This window comes from Mus musculus, chromosome 4 (genome assembly GCF_000001635.26).
Source record: "Mus musculus strain C57BL/6J chromosome 4, GRCm38.p6 C57BL/6J".
Taxonomy (NCBI): domain Eukaryota; kingdom Metazoa; phylum Chordata; class Mammalia; order Rodentia; family Muridae; genus Mus; species Mus musculus.
Genome location: NC_000070.6, coordinates 57079817 through 57094539, shown reverse-complemented (window position 1 = coordinate 57094539; position 14723 = coordinate 57079817). Strand labels below are relative to the sequence as shown.

At 46.6% G+C, this 14723-nt stretch overlaps 1 protein-coding gene across 7 annotated transcripts in view; it reads left to right on the top strand.

The window, feature by feature from the left end:
- Epb41l4b (erythrocyte membrane protein band 4.1 like 4b) overlaps positions 1-14723 on the top strand; it is a 151197-nt gene that overhangs the window by 48629 nt on the left and 87845 nt on the right. For all 7 annotated transcript variants that reach the window (NM_001355492.1, XM_011250068.1, XM_006538087.3 and 4 more), the window contains 4 exons: positions 5696-5738; positions 6476-6554; positions 8500-8544; positions 10465-10517. In NM_001355492.1, the coding sequence (NP_001342421.1) occupies positions 5696-5738; positions 6476-6554; positions 8500-8544; positions 10465-10517 (220 nt within the window). The remainder of the gene's footprint in view (positions 1-5695; positions 5739-6475; positions 6555-8499; positions 8545-10464; positions 10518-14723) is intronic.

Sequence of the window (14723 nt, the reverse complement as noted above, 5' to 3'; positions counted from 1 at the left end):
CAACACACACAAGGGTTTAAGCCCGGACGTTTACGAAAAAGAAGAAAGAAGGAGATGTATAAATGTGGTCTGTGGCTGTCTGTGTAACTTTGCAGACCGTCATTGAGCCTTCAAGACTTCTTAGGGGCTAGCACGTGGTGAGAAAGACTCGTGGCCACGTACCAGAAGGTTACAAAGCAGGAAGGGAGCTCTGGTCTTCCACCTCCACTCATGGTGGGACAGAAAAGAGTCATGTGGTCTGAGGAAGTACAGCAGGCTTCCAGTAGCCCATCTGTGAGTATCAGCAGCGAGGGACAGGGAAACACTACTTGTCAGGGGGAAGACTTAGGCTGATCCCCAAGGCAACCTCCAGTCATGCTGTAAGCTTTACGGACTTCACTCTGGATGAAGAGGGTGGGTCATCCCCTCCTGCATGTAGGTAGTAGGTGGTGCTTGCTATCAGTTTGGGTTATTATGGGCCTTGGGTTGGGGACAATGACACCAACAACAGTGAGTTTGAATCCCACCACAGCCTTTTCACTCTCCTATCCCCAGACCTGACCCCCAAGTGTTCTTTCCTTCCCTTATTGCCATGGCTGTGATTTCCTCTTCAGATCCCTCCTGGCTCTGACTTAAAGGCAAATTAGATATTCCTTTATAAGCCTAGGACATTTCTAGGTACTAGACCTTGAGTCGCATAACTTAGCCTTCATAGCAAGGGCTCCATGGACAGAGATTTTAGACTTGCTTTAACCTCTGAGCGTCAGTGCTCCCCACGAGGACCCGGGCCATCAAGTTCCCACAGCCAGCCTCTGCCGGTAGTACTTGTAGAGCTGATGTTCTGGCAGCAGAGATGGGCTCTGCCAGGATCACATCCCACATCTTGATCTATGGAAAGGGCTTTGCCAGATGGACTGGGATGACAGATTCAGACAAGAAATCACCTTGCCAACACCCACGGGAGAGCTGGGTTCGGTGTCTTGCCATTTGAACTCAAAAGCATGCATCCGTCTGCCTGCGGTGACTGGTTTAATGGTCTGTGGAGGAGCTTAGCGGCTGTGTGCCTTGGCCTTCAATGATGGATGGTCTGCTTTATTTAGCTAAGATGCAGGTGAACATGCCAGACGGCGGTCTCGCGACTGCCCGATACAGCTCTCAGAGATGTTCATGGCATACGATTTTCTGAATGCCAGGTCTTTCTTGTGGGATGCTGTACCAGTGATCAGCACCTGCTAAGCCTTTGCAGCTCTGAGGAAAGCCCGGTCATTTTTGAGCTGGTTGGACACAAGATAAGCTTTATTATCTCTGCTTCAGGATCACAGATAGATTTCTTGTCAGCTCTGATGGAGCCAACAGCCCTTGTTCTGAAAAATCCCCTGGGTCAAGGAGCTTAGACTACTGATTTCACTTTGACTCCTATTTCAGCTTCAGATATTTTATGGACTCTGTCTTGGCAAGCCCTGCTTTAGATGCAAAGGATGAAGCCTCCATGAAGATAGATAAAGGGAACCCCATTAGCAATGTGGCCCCAGGGCAGAACTGGCTGCTGCCCATATGAGCATCTGGCAACTGTCCCCCTTACATTAGCCCCAGGTGTGGACATTTGACCATCTCACCTCTTGGACTAACCCATAAACCCTGGAGTTGCCTGAGATTTTGTAGAGCTCACATAGAGCTGAAGACATTTTAAGATCCACAGGACATCCTCCTGTGGAGGAGAGTACGGAAGAGTAAGTAGTAAGTACTGAACGGCACACTCGGCACATCTGTGAAACCAATGCTTTCAGATGGGGCTGGTGGGTCTTGTATGACCCCTGGTGTCAGCTTCGTCCATTTAGTTCTTCCAGCATTGTCAGGTGCAGTTGGATCTGAAACTTGGGCCAAGGAAACCACACAAGTTGGGCTTGGATCGAGATGAGAGCTTAACAGTGGAGGGAGAGGGAAGATGGGCTTGAACTTGATCTACTCAGCCTAATGGTAAGGAAACGGGAGAAAGAAGGGAATGGGTTCCTTTAAGCTGTGGGTGTCTGGAGCTGCTGAGACTAGAAGGCTGGCTGCGGGAGAACTTGATGTGCCTGGGAATGGTGAGTTCGTTAAGTACAGGTTTGGTCACGGACGTTAGCGTGGTGCTTGGCAGGAACATAAGTATGCTCCTGTCCTCTCTATGGCTGTCCTTCCCAGAATGAGACTATCGGGGGTTTTCCTGCATGGTTAAGGGCAATGGTGAGGTCTAATTCTTGTTCTCCAAATCCCTCATCAAAATTGCCTACCTCGGAGCCGAGGATGTAAGATGGGTGTCGGCATGGCTATCTAGGCAGCAGGAAGCTCTGGGCTGGGTGTGGTAGTGGGTACCTGTATTGCTAGCACTCAGGAGATGCAAGTAAGATGATCACAAGTTCGTTGTCATCCTTGGCTACCAAGGGAGTTTGAGGCCAGCCTGGAATACATGCGAGCCTGTCTCAGAACACGAAATAAACATACCTAGTAGTAGGCAAACAGTGAATAAATCAAAAAAAAGGATAATCCTCCCACACTGGATAATAATCTTGTTAAAATAAAAGGCTGTTCAGAAAGGTGAAAGAAAATGACCCGCACGTCCCTACCCACCCCTCCCCAAAAAAATCCCCTACAAATATTTCTGGACATAACCTTGATAGAAAATAATAATTTTCTGTAAGCAGGATCCTACCTGATTTCTTATTCCTACCTTAACATTGTGCTCTTGTCACACCAGTAAATATCAGCCTACATCCTTTTAAAATAGTAATGCATTACACAGGGGAGCCATTTTTGAATCTGTCTTTGTTGACGGACATTTAGGTCATTGCCAATTCAAAGCTATAAACAATGAGATGTAGCATCCCAGCCGCGGCGCCTTAGAGATAGGCGCCCTGCTGTGGCGATCCGCTTTTGTTACCCAGTCTAGGCAGTGTAGAGATGACAGAGGCCCACATTCTCCTCTCCTTAGCACAGTGTGCACGCTTATTGTGTTCTAATTCATCTGTTATGTGCTTTTGTGTGTTTCCACCCCTCCCTCCTCCCACACAGTCCTCTTGGGCTTTGTGGTTAGGTGTGGAGTACACTGTGCTCGTTCAGCCCCGCCCTTTCTCATTAGTAACATGTGCACGGTGGAGATGGCTTCTGCCAGTCCCAGGTAGTCAGCAGAATTAGCCTCTGTTTCGGAATAGCTGGAGAGAAACCTACTTTGCCTGTTCCATTCCAGTTCTTTTTATAGCAGTGGAGCTCCGCTATGCATTGAGTTAGTTACAGTGATAGTGGACATGTTACAATGTTTTCTCTTTTGGATGGACTTGCGATGTTTCTCTATAGTGTTCTCATATGTAGCTTCCTATAGAAGTTAGACTACTGAGCATGTCAACAATTTTAACATAAATGTTTATATGAGAGAAATGGCTTTGTAACCTCCTTAGGCAGATAGAACTGAAGTAGGTTTTCTGGTAAATAAGAGGAGTATCTGAAATGTCCTCCCTGGCCACAGCGGAACCATCTGCCTCTTCCCGTCAGTGATGGGGGTTCAGGAGTGTAAAAGAATGAAGGAGGCCAGGGACTTTGTTTTCCTGATGTCAGAGTTGAGGGTGTTAGAACCACAGGCTGGTATGCAATCAGAGTTTAGCACAGGGTTTGTCGTTTTAGCTAGATTACTGGAGACCTGGAGTCACTGGGGAAGAGCGATTATAACACCAGGAACTCAGAATTTTTAGAAGGGCCTTTCAGATCAGTTTCTTAGGGGTCTTAAGAGCTTCCTGACCTCTTTTAAAAAACTTTGGGAAACTTTGGTTAATAGAAAAATACACTTACATGCAAAGCAAATTATTTGTTTTTCTTTTTCTATTTACATGTGGTATATATGTGTATGTATGTATGTATGTTTGCATATATGTGGGCACACATGGAGGGTTGATACCACTTTGATACCTCACTCATTGAGGCAGGGTCTCTCAATCAAATCCAGAGCTCTCTGATACTGGCACTCTCATCAGGGGTTCACTCTGGGAATCCTCTCTCTGTCTTCCTAACCTGGAATTACAGGTAGCCGTTAACACCTGCCTGGCTTTTCTGTAGGTTCTGGGGATCCAAACTCTGATCCCCTAGAGCAAACCCTTTAAATGTTAATTTATTTTCATTCAATCTGTATGATGTTTTGCCTGAATCTGTATGTCATAAACCATGTGAGTACACCATGCACGGAGGTCAGAAGAGGGTGTTGGATCCCCCAGAATTGGAGTTACAGATGGGTGTAACCTCTGTGGGTGCTGAGACTCTAACCTGGGTTCTCAGGAAGAGCAAGCAACTGGTGTTCTTGCTGAGCCATCGTCTCTTCAGCCTCACTGCAAGGCAAGCATTATCTATCTACACACGGAACAATTTCCCCATCTTGAGCGAAGACTTTTTTCCCCCATTAATTTACTTATTCTTTTTACATCGCAATCACAGCCTCCCCTTCTTCTCTGAGAAGGAGGCGGTCCTCACTGGGTACCAACCCACCCTGGCATAGCAAGTCACTGCAGGACTAGGCACATCCTCTCCCACTGAGACCAGACAGAGCAACCCAGTTAGGGGAACAGGATCCACAGGCAGGCAACAGAGTCAGAGACAGCCCCTGTTCCAGTTGTTGGGGGACCTGCATATCTGCTGCATATGTGGGTGGGGTGGGGCTAGGCTCAGCCTTTGTATGTTCTTTGGTTGGTGGTTCAGTCTCTGGGTCCAGGTTAGTTGACTCTGTTGGTCTTCTGTGGAGTCTCCATCTGCTTCAGGTTCCTCAGTCCTTCCCTCAGCTCTTCCACAAGACTTCCCGAGTTCCATCTAATGTTTATTCTAATGTTGCACCTAAACTTAAGGATTTGCAGCGGTATGAAGGAGAACTTTACCATTATTATTATTATTATCATTATTATTATTATTACTTGGTTATTGTTTTAACATGGACGTAAAGAGACACCTGTATTTGTGAAATTGACAAGGGACAGATCGTAATCACTATTCCGGGTTTTTTCGGTTTAATATCTAAAAGGAAAAGCTTCGGTCCAGGCACGGTGGTGCACACTTTTAATCCCTGGAGATGAGAATCAAGCAGACTTTTGGTTCAAGCCACCCTGGTGCAGAAAGACTTTTAGGTAAAGAGCAGCATAGGTACGGGCAACATGTGACACACCTTTCATCCCAGCTTTATGTCTCTGTGTCTGTTTTGGTCAGCCACTGGGTAGAGCCTCTCAGAAAACAGTTATGCTAGGCTCCTATCTGCAAGCATAGCAGAGTATCATTAATACTGTCAGGGATTGATTCTTGCCCATAGGATGGGTCTCAAGTTGGCCCAGTCATTGGTGATCAAAATATATCTATTTTATTTTTATATGTATGAGTGTTCGCCTGCATGTATGTATGTGCACCATGTACAATATGTGCCTGGTGCCTAAAGAGTCCAGAAGAGGCCATCAGATCTCCCTTAGAAGTTGGTGATGTAGTGCTGCCATGTGGGTGCTGAGAACTGAGTCTGGGTTCCTAACTGCTGAGCCAGCTCCCCAGCCTGAGCAACGGAGTTTTCAGTATCATACTTAGCAGTTTGCAGATCTCCAATGAGGAATTCAAGATCTGACTCAACAAGTCTCAGGGCTTTGTGAGCACACCGAGGTTTGTAGAGGAGAGGAAATCCAGGGCTGCATACTTGGTTCCTAAAGAAACACTGTCTTTCTTTCAGCACTGGCTGGATCACGCGAAACCCATAAAGAAACAGATGAAAGGTAAGACACAGACTCCAGTCTATTCATGCCTTTTTTTTTTCTTTTGTAAAAAAAATTCTGACAGTAAACTGCTTTGTCAAGATTTCTGAGATCTTTTGATTGGTAAACAGATCCAGTGTTAAATGGGTGGTTTTTACTTCCTGTAAACTGGCCAAAAAGTAGAGCTTTAAAATTGAATGAGTACTTTGGGTAGATATTAAAACCCACCTGTGCTCTCATTTCAAATCAGACACCCCTGCCAATGAGAGCTGACTAATGTTCTATTCAGAAAGCTGTCGCCCCCTTTGCTCACTGCCAAGTAAGTTTCAAAGCAGCTTCAGGATGGGGAGTGGGAAGCAGGAAGGCTCCAGCTCATTCCTTACAGGTGTGGTAACCATGGTTTCCTAATGCTGTTTATGCTTAGATCATTTGGAGATCATAGCCTCTTAAAAGTACCTTACGGTGTTTTTGCGGTATCTGTACACTCAGAGCACTTTGCTCCTTCTGTGTCACTCGCCTCCAGCCCACTTTGTACTTGGTAGAATGTGGATGCCAGTTTGGAGTAATCCCGTCAGAGATAAGAGGGGAACGCCAGCTGTTTGTAACCCAGTCAGGGTTTCCTGCCAGATGAGGTCCCCAGCTAAATCTTCCCATCTTTGCAACTCCAGATGGAGCAGTGAGCTTGCTGTCAGTGGGATGTGTTTCCTTTTGTCTGATGGGGGACAGACATCTTGACCTTTCTGTCTCCAAATGTTTAGTGGGACCTGCCTATGCCTTGCACTTTCGAGTCAAATACTATTCTTCAGAACCAAACAACCTTCGAGAGGAATTTACAAGGTAGGATACAGCGGGCGGAGAGCATTCTGTCCAGTAGCCCCTGCCTCAGCCAGATTGGGGGAATATACTCAGTCAGGGGTTTGATTCCTTTTTAGTCCTCTGTTTCTAAGCAGAAGTTACTAGCACTTTCTCTGGGCTCCTCTACCCTGTTAAAAATCCACAAGTCTGGTTAATTTGGTATTTTTCATATGGATCAAATTATACGAATTTTCTTGGACCTTGGGAAGTGGTAGGCTCATCTTTGGCATTTTGTCTTCATCTCCATGACCAACAACAAAAGCAGATACTGGGAGAAGGTTTCTTAGTCAGGAATTGCCTCCTCTTCCTCTTCTTCCTCCTTCTCCTTTTCCTCCTTCCCTCCTTTTCCTCTTCCTTCTTTTTCTTTGAAGTTTTGCAAAACACTCTGATTGTTCCAATTAGAGGAACCCCTCACATAAGCAGCTCTGTCACCAAAGACTTTGTTAGGACCCACTTATATCTCTTAGCCCCACTGGTGATTTTTATGTTGTGAGTGCCTATGTTTACTTCTTGAATTTTAGAATCAGTATAGAAGAAAGGGAGAATGTAAACGGGTTGGAATACGGAGCTTCCCTTCCATCTGTGGAATACTTTATGGAGTTCTTGATGTCCCTGGAGTGTCCTTGTCACTGATTGTTCATGTGATGTATTGTAGCGGTGACTTGCACATTGATGGGTGGTCTACATTGATGGCCAGCAACTTGGAGAGGAGTGACATTTGAAAGTTATTACTCGTGCCCATGACAAGGCCTTTGGGGCTTTTCCTCCAGGATTTCTTCATGGGAGCCACATGGCCACCATGCCATAGTTGGTGTGTCTATACATATCAGCATACTAAATTTGAGAAGTTATACTTTAGGACCTGCTGAGAGGCAGAACCTTCTGGAATGAGGTAGAACCTTCAGCCTTCCTGCCCACTTTGACTTCTGGATCATCCAAAGTCTCCTACAAAAGGTTCTACAGAAAAGGGCGTGTCCACAAGGCGTCCGAGGCTCAACTTATTAAGCAACTTCAGGATTTCTCTTTGGAGTTCTTTATGAAACACGTTGCCCCTAGCTGTCAACAGAGCAGATCATTTTTAAGGCCGATATGTGAGTCAGAAACAAACAGGATTCCACTCTCAAGTGTAGGATCCTGACTCTATAGGCCTAGAGTGTAGCGGGCTTTGTTTGGTACAAAGTGGTTTTGGTGGCCACATCTTCCTAGAAATAAAAGGCTTTTACTTAAAGACCGATACATCTATTTTTAACTTGGTGAGCCCTCCTTATGCTTTTTGTCTCTTTTTCCTTGTTTCTTATTATCCCTGTAATTTTTTGGTAGGGTAATTCTAGGTGTGTGTGTGTTGTATGTGTGTGTGTTGTATGTGTGTGTGTGTGTGTGTGTGTGTGTGTGTGGTGTGTGTGTGTGTGTGTGTTGAATGGTTTGCATGAGTGTGTGTTTATTTTAAAGACAGTCAGCAGTTATACTTCACCAGGAAGAAAAGTATCACTTTGTAGCAGACTCTATAGTCTGTGTAGACTTTTTGAAAAGCCCTTGGATCTGGGCTTAACTGACCAGGTGCCAGCTCAGTGGTTCCGCCCAGCCCATTTTCTTGGATGCATCATATGCTGGTGCAGAATTCTCCGTGCCTGTTGGGCTAGACTCTCCTGCACCAAAGCCACCCTGCAAGTCACATCCGACTGCATCCGCGCTCCATCCTACAAGTGTCTTGCCAGCTCCCCACGTGGGTTCCCAGCCCATTGAGACCAGGGATGCCTTTCCACAGGCTCAGGAGGAGACTCCCTCCCTCCTCATTTGCATTGGACTTCCTTTGACAGTTCAGAAATCCAGGGCACTTGCAGGGGTGCTTGTGATGGGAGGCTGGGGATTGGAGGCGGCTGGGGAAGGGAAGGGTTCCCCTCTGTTGACTTTTGTATATGTTTGTCAGGTACCTGTTTGTTTTACAACTCAGGCATGACATTCTTTCTGGAAAGTAAGTATGCTTTTGTTCTACCTCTTAACTCAGCATGGAGCATAGTATCCCTCAACACTGCACTGTTTTCACTCTTTACCCTTGGCCCCTTTACCAAATTCAAATGGTGCACGGGTTCTGTCAACTGAGTTGGATACTTGTCCTGCTGTCACTTTCCTCCCATTTTACAGCGATTCCTACATGTCTTGGAACGTTTCCAAGGGCATTGAGGACCTTAAGTGATGTGTGTTTGGGAACAACTTTCTCCCTGCCACATCCCTGCCCCATTCACACACCGTCAGCATGTATACACATGGCAATTTGTGTTTGTGCAGTTTAGGAAGTCTCACTCATTACCAGCACACTAAAGCAATGTAAAGAGGCCCTTGTCTGACCTGTAAGACAGAGCTGTGGATTTCTCATCTCATTGAAAGGCTCTTTAAGCCCGAGGCATTAGGCTTGCAGTGAGTATGAAGCACAAAGCACATTGTCACAGAAGTGGTTGGTTTTGAGGGGGCATCAGTAGAGAAAGAAGGCTGACAAAATGGCTCAGCCGGTCAAGGCTCCTGCAGCCAAGCCTGAAGACCTGAGTTAAATCCCTAGGACCTGAAAGTTGTCCTCTGTTCTCTGCACATGTGCTATGGCATGTGTATGCACCCCCACCACACACACACACACACACACACACACACACACAATCTATATGAATAAATAAATGTAAAAAATTAGTCTTTATCATTTTCTAGCAAGAGTTATCGAATATTTTGTTACATTAAAAAAACAAAACAAACAAACAAAAAAGGCTATATTAAGACCAGTACCTGATATTGCCAGCAGGAATATGTTCTGATTTTAAATGTAATCTGAAAGAAATGTAGTGGATAATTTCTGCCATCCTCGAATTGCAGAGCTAGGGAAGCAGAGACAGGAGGGCATCGGTGAGTCTGACACTAGTCCGGTCCACCTAGTGAGTTCTAGGCCAACCAAAGCTACAAAGTAAGACCCAGTCTCAAACACCAAATCCAGATATAAATCGATTATATAAGTAAAGTAGAATTTGAACTAAAATGTAATTTCTGTGTTTGTAAATTCTTCATAGGAAACACACTCTGAAAGTTTCAGTTGCAGAGCGGTAATAGAATATGAGTAGACTGTGCAGTGCATATATTGGCCTTACTCAGCCATGGGATACAGTTTCTGGTTGGTGCGTGCTGAGTGTCTATATTTGTATCTCTGTCCGTCCTGTGCTCATCATACTAAAGGCCCCATACCTCTAGAACTTGCCTTTAGTTTGTAAAAGCACTGATGGCGGTACTTCACCTGTGTCTCATGCTTCGCAGTTTGTCTCCACTCCCACCCAGCTAGTTAGCGTGTCACTGAAACAGTGTTCTGAGCCAGCACTGCCTCCTGTCAGCAGGAAGGCCTTGGGCGGGATGCTGAAGGCTCACAAGAGATGGGGATCAGGGCGCTGGCTTCACCAGCGGGTTTTCTGGCTCAGTAGGTCTGCCTCAGTTGGACCTGGCAGATACTAAGTACATCTAGAGGTCTTAGCAGTTGTGTGTACAGTGCTGTTGTGTGGGTTATTACCACCAAGACTTTGTTTTAAGGAAGATTTGAAGGCAGCTCGAAAAGACAAATGACTGTATCAAGAGAAAATAAACAGGATAACAACACAAAGGAAAGGTTTCTATTCTGTTTCCTAAACATCCCAAGTTCTTTATACTCATCGGAAGCATCTGCGTGGTTGGTAGGACGTATACTTGGATAGATAGGTTGAGAACTGCCTTGTTAGTTTGTGTTCTTTAATGTAGACACTGAAAATATGAAGGACTAGCATCAGAAGCCGTATTTAGATACTGCTGACTTTTATAGGACGTTGGTACATGGTTATAACTGTAACCTTCCTATTTAATATTCATTTCTTTTTTTCTCCCCCCGAAGATTGAAGTGCCCCTATGAAACGGCCGTGGAACTAGCTGCCCTCTGTCTGCAAGGTACATTCATCCTTCGTGACAGTTCGCATCTTGAAGTCATTGCTTTTGTTTTCATAAGTGAGAACGTGCTGTAGGCCAGGCCCGGGGCCCCGCCTTCTCCCAGGATGTAAAGGCACATGATGTGGTCTCAGTTCCCAGGAGCACGCAGTCTGCCGAGGGAAGCACACAGAGATTATGGCAGTTCCCTAGCAGCAGAGATACACAGGAGGCTGGGGAGAGGGAGGTCCATGGGGATGTGGGAGGAGGATGACTCCAAGAACAAGGTGTAAGTACAGAGAGGAGCGGAGATGCGGCTCTTGCTTGGTATGCACAAGGCCTTGGGGTTCCATGCCTAGTACCTTATGTGTGGGTGTGGGGTTGTATACTCGGGGACTGCTAGAGGTATAACTCGGCTGAATTTACTCCTCAGCATTCATGAGGTGGTGGTAGGAGAATCAGAAATCCAAAGTCATCCTTTACTGGATACAAGTTTGAGGCTACATAAGACCCCATCCCAGAAAAAAACAAATACACAAACAAACAAACAAACAAACCCTGAAAAGCGAGCAAACAAACAGTAATGAAAGTCACAGGGACAGTAAGTGTGTAGTCACAGTGTGAACTGGAGAACAGCCCCTGGTCCCACTTAAAGACTATAAACTTCATGGGGCCAGCAGCAATTCTTTGCGCGTTCTTGAGCCGGCAGGCCTGGGTGGTGTGTGTTTTGGAAAGACTGCATGGAAAGAAGGAACTGGAGTGGGGCTAGGTCGGGGTAGGGTGAGGGCTGTTATCATAACAACAATGGGCAGGTGGGTGTGCACACAATGCAAGCAGCCGCCCTGTCAGTGCCGGGAGCCTGGTTCTCTGATGAGCCTTAATGTGAGGAAGGGGTGGGAGGACTCAGGCTGTTGCCGAGGGTAGGTGGTGACATTAGTGAGTGGGCAGAGGAGAAGGAGGCTCCTGTGGAGAAGTGGCTGTCTGGGCCTTGGCCAAGAGGTGCTGAATTCACCAGCATGCAAGTGGGAAGTGGCCGGCAGGAGGTCTGCCTGCAGGACCATCCACATTGACTGTTTGTCTGTGCCTTTCAGTTAAAATGCACAGGAAATGCTTGCTTGAGTCTCCTGAGCTATCTAAGAGAATGGGATTTCCTGAGCTTGTGCGCATGTGCTTGTCAATGCTTTGCTGGGCTATGATCTGTGACACCTCCTCTGGTGGTATTTGTGAACATCATAAAAAGAGACGGCTCTTACTGTTATATTTTTCTAATTACAGTGTGTGTGTGTATGTGTGTGTGTGTGTGTGTGTGTGTGTGTGCGCGTGCGCGCGCGCGTGCATGGAGGTCGGAGGACACCATTGGAGAGTGTGTTCTCTGCTTCACGTGTGGGTTCTGGACGCGCAGCTGAGGTTGTGAGGCTTAGTGCAAGGGCCTTGACTTGCCGAGCCATCTCACCGCCTCGTCGTCTACTAAGTTAAGAAGAGCTGATCCGAGAGGTATCACAATATCAGGTCACACTGATTACAGACTCCGGGTAGGTCAGCACAGCAGCCAGGCAGGTCAAAGAAAGGACTTGATGTCCCAGACCACCACCCACCAGCACCTACATCCTCTGTTAATGAGTTTAGTTTAGTTTGATTTTTTTTTTTTTTTTGGTAAGAAATGTAACTCAGATTAGAATAATACCGATTCTTATTGTGTGTTGTCTCTTAGTATTTTTGCTATATTTTAATTTAGTGTGTGCATAGATCAGAGGACAACTTGCAGGAATCCCTTCTCTTCTAGACACGGGTCATGGGGCTTGAACTCAAGTCATCAGGTTTGTCGGCAAGCCTTCACCTGCCGAGGAATATCACTGGCCCTACTTGCTATATTTAGTCACCGTGTGGTGTCACATTTATATATGTAGAGATGTTTTGTGGATAATGTGCATCTTCCCATCCCTGAATCCTTCTAGTCCTTAGTCACCTCCTAGCAGATGCTCAGTAAGTGTAGAATGAACAAGAGGAAGGAGCTTGGAGAGACCCTAAGTGTAGTTGGAGAGCCCTGGTGGTCACGGTAACAACAATTCCTTCTAAAGCCAGCTGTGTCCAATGCAGAGCTACAGGCTTCCTCTCCCTGTGCCGTCTGATGCAGCAGGCCTCCTGGTGAGTGCCACGGTGTAGGCAGAGTTGGGATCAGGGCAGCAGCGTTCCTAGCTTCTTTTGTTGGTCAGATGCAAATTTTACCAGTACAGACAGTAGCCTTCATGTACACTGGTTCCTGAGCTGCAAGAGGCCTAGTCAGGCTTGGCAGCCCCGAAGGATCTGTCAGGGTGGTGTTAATGGAAGGAAAGCACCCAAGCACCCGTGTCAGGCCTGGGGCTATTAATCACTGCAGAAGCTTCCTCCGGAGGCTGTTGGCACAGTGTTCTAAGCCTGTCTTGATGTCCTGTGTGATTTGAGGAGGAGGCACATCCCTGTCCTCACGGGTCCAGCGACAGCAAGACTATAAAAGCAGCAAAGATGAGAGTGAAAAATGCGAGCAAAAGATGAGAGCCTTTCTTGGAGAAACTACCCATCCCTATAGTGTAATTTAATAATGATCATTATGCCAGGTGTGAATCAATACTTGGAAGACTGAGGGACACGCAGAGAAGCCCTTCTCGGGTTGTCATCCCACGGCGCTATGCTGTCCTCTGTAGCCCAGCCAGGAGCCCCCCTGTGTGATCACTAGCTTCACTCTGTGGTGTGAAGAAAATGAAGGGCAGAGTTCCTTCTGGCGGTTGAGCCTTTCAGGCATATCTCAGTGTTGTTCTTGAGTTAATCTCGTCCCCTGAGTTGAGATGCTGTGCCCTTCTGTGGAGGACATGCTCTCTGGGGAATGCATGAGTGGTAGATTTGAAAATTTATCCAAGTGAAAGGGTAAAAGGAACATGAGATCGCCTGTTTGTTTGTATGACCGCTCCCACGTTTCGGGTAGAGATCTTGGCCCTGGGACAGTTCAGTGATTTGCCTGGAGCACACAGACACCTGCTTAGAGCTGGAGTTTAGTCTCTTACATCTGAGCTACAGCCTTCATGGAGCCTGAGCCTGGCTGTAGAATTAGGAGATTCTTGGAATGCCCAGTTCTTTCAGCTTGTTCTTGGAAGGCAGAGTGATGACCAGGGTGCTCCTCAGGCCTGCTTCAGTGCAAAAGAGGCTGGAGGGGACACTGTCTTCGTTCTTACTGGTGTCTTTGGCATAGTTTATCCTGCCAATTCAGGACACCAGTAAACACAGGGTCTTATTGAGTCATGTTTGCCTGTGGGTACAGGAGACACCAAAGGAATCTCTCTCTAGACTATACAGAGCTTAAGGCTTGCCAGCACCCATTCCACAGTGACCTCTTGGGCCAGGGTCAGTGGTGGTCTCCAGTTTGAAGAACCCAGTCTTACCCCTTTTCTGACTATACTTTGTTTCTAGGACAGGATTTCATGTGTGTCTCCTTGCCTGGACAAAAAGGCTGCTGCATGCCCTGACCCAGACTCCTATACACTGGGTCTCAGTGATGTGGAGGGTGGCTTTCCAATGGAGAAGTATTTATCAGACCATCTCTCTCTGCCTGACATTGTCTTATAAAGGCACAGTGTCCTTGACTTTGATTTTATTGCTTCCTATGCAGGAATGGGACTGTTTTGTTTCATGTTTTGAGGCTGGGTCTCACTTTGTCTTGCCCTGACCTTGAGCACAAGAGCCACCTACCATAGGCTGTCTCACTGCTGGGATTTCAGGATGTGACACACCACACCTGGCCACAGGGACATTTTATCCATTCTGCAAGTCAAATGGAGTCCCTCTCCTGAAAGATGGGTTGTGAGATTTTGGTCCTCAGAAGCACAATGGGGTGATGAAAATGTAGTGAGCTGCTGTTTTCCCAGGTTCCTGGGCATGTGTGGCTCCGTCCACCGGTAGATCCGATGTCTTGAGACATCAGGTTCCAGGTTTTCTTCCGTTCCCAGGCTAGCTATGTCAGTATCACATGGGGATTTGTTAGACGTGCAAATTCGATGGGCTGGATGCAGCCCAATTGGTAGTGTGCTTACCTAGCATGTATGAAGTCCTGAGTTTCCTCCCCAGCATCACATAAGATCAGGCATAGTGCTGCACTCAGAGGAGAAGGGAGGAGGGTCAGAAGTTGAAGGTCAGCCACAGTTACATTCAATTCTGGGTACGGGGCCCAGTGATGTCTTGCTTTAATGAGCCCACCAAATG